The following is a 1,441-nucleotide window of genomic DNA, read 5'->3' on the forward strand; positions in this document are numbered from 1 at the left end:
TCATTGTTGTTTGGCGGGTCCAGGCTGGGGATTCGAACCCGCCACGTTAGGTGTACGTGGCTGGCACCTTAGCCGGTTGAGCTATGGGCGCCGAGCCTACATAGACTCTTATACATCAGACATAATTTAGAAAACAATTTAAATGGTGGATTTACAGTGAGAAAAAAATTGTGGAAACATTGATAAAGCATAATGCTTCTTTTCTCTTTCTTTTTTTCCTCTTTTTATATTTAAGCAACTAGAAGCCATTTGTGTCAAGGTGACATCTGGAGAGCCTAAATGTCAGGAAAGGCCAATGCCCCCGTTGGCTACCATCCAGCCCAAAACACCAAGACAGAGCCAGCCCCCCAGCAGAGGTTCCAGCCATGTGGGGCTTTGTGTCACAAACCCTCAGCTGCTCAAGATACAGCCCCTCATGAGAACCAGGCCCCTGCCATGCTTTTTGAGTGACTTGCCTCAGCCTCCTGCTCAGGTGTTCATACAGATGCCACTGCCTGCCCCCCAACAAGTCCCTGCAAAGATACTTACAATCCCTAAGCCTTCAAATGGACAGGGCTCCACATCGACCCCTTTGTCAGCCTCTGACCCACCAGTGGTAACACCTGTTTCATCCAGTTCAGCTCATTTATTTATTTCCCACTTGCATACAAAACATACTGAGAAATTAAAAAAATCTTTAAAAGTAAAAACACGTTCTGGACGGATATCTCGGCCTCCGAAATATAAAGCTAAAGATTATAAATTCATAAAAACAGAGGATTTGGCAGATGGTCATCTGTCAGATTCTGACGATTATTCAGAACTAAGTGTGGAAGAAGATGAGGACCAGAGGGACAAGCAGGTGCTCTTTGACTTATCAAGCTGCTCTCTGAGGCCCAAAACGTTTAAGTGTCATACTTGTGAAAAATCCTACATAGGAAAAGGGGGACTTGCCCGGCATTTTAAACTTAATCCAGGGCATGGCCAGCTGGAACCTGAGAAGCTGCTGTCTGAGAAAGCTGATGGGAGTGTGATCCGAGGGTGCCTGGAGGAAGGGACTTTCCTGGAGCTGTCCACACCAACTGCTCTACAAGGAGAAGGCACCCTCTCCTGCTATGCCACAGAGACAGAATCAGCACGGGGTAACCTGCAGGTAACATGTCTGCCTCCGTTTGGTATCCTTGTTTCTGCCCCTGCTGCCCATCATCCTTAATTTAACCATTACAGTGTCTCTTGGGGGCAAAGGCAGGACTAGAGTCACGGTAGTTGGGGACCCTGGATCCCCATGGTGTTTGCACAGCTGCCAAATAAGTCAGGAGATGTGTATCTTTGTTCACATGATTTGAGGGGAATGTAGCCATTAAATCATGTCAACAAAGTATCATGGCTGACACTGACATTACAGAGTGTTAAAGGCCATGGCAGTCCACAGCAATGCTTCCTGAACTTTCTTTTTTTTTTT

General features: G+C 46.5%; 1 protein-coding gene across 1 annotated transcript in view; it reads left to right on the plus strand.

Moving 5' to 3' along the window:
• The first annotated feature begins 241 nt into the window (after positions 1-241).
• Positions 242-1,441, plus strand: part of ZNF839 (zinc finger protein 839) — a 28,244-nt gene continuing 27,044 nt past the window's right edge. The window contains exon 1 of the mRNA XM_023518869.1: positions 242-1,132. Within this exon, the coding sequence (XP_023374637.1) occupies positions 296-1,132 (837 nt within the window). The 5' untranslated portion in view covers positions 242-295. The remainder of the gene's footprint in view (positions 1,133-1,441) is intronic.

Source organism: Otolemur garnettii, unplaced genomic scaffold (genome assembly GCF_000181295.1).
Source record: "Otolemur garnettii isolate 467f Iridium unplaced genomic scaffold, OtoGar3 scaffold00149, whole genome shotgun sequence".
Classification (NCBI taxonomy): Eukaryota; Metazoa; Chordata; class Mammalia; order Primates; family Galagidae; genus Otolemur; species Otolemur garnettii.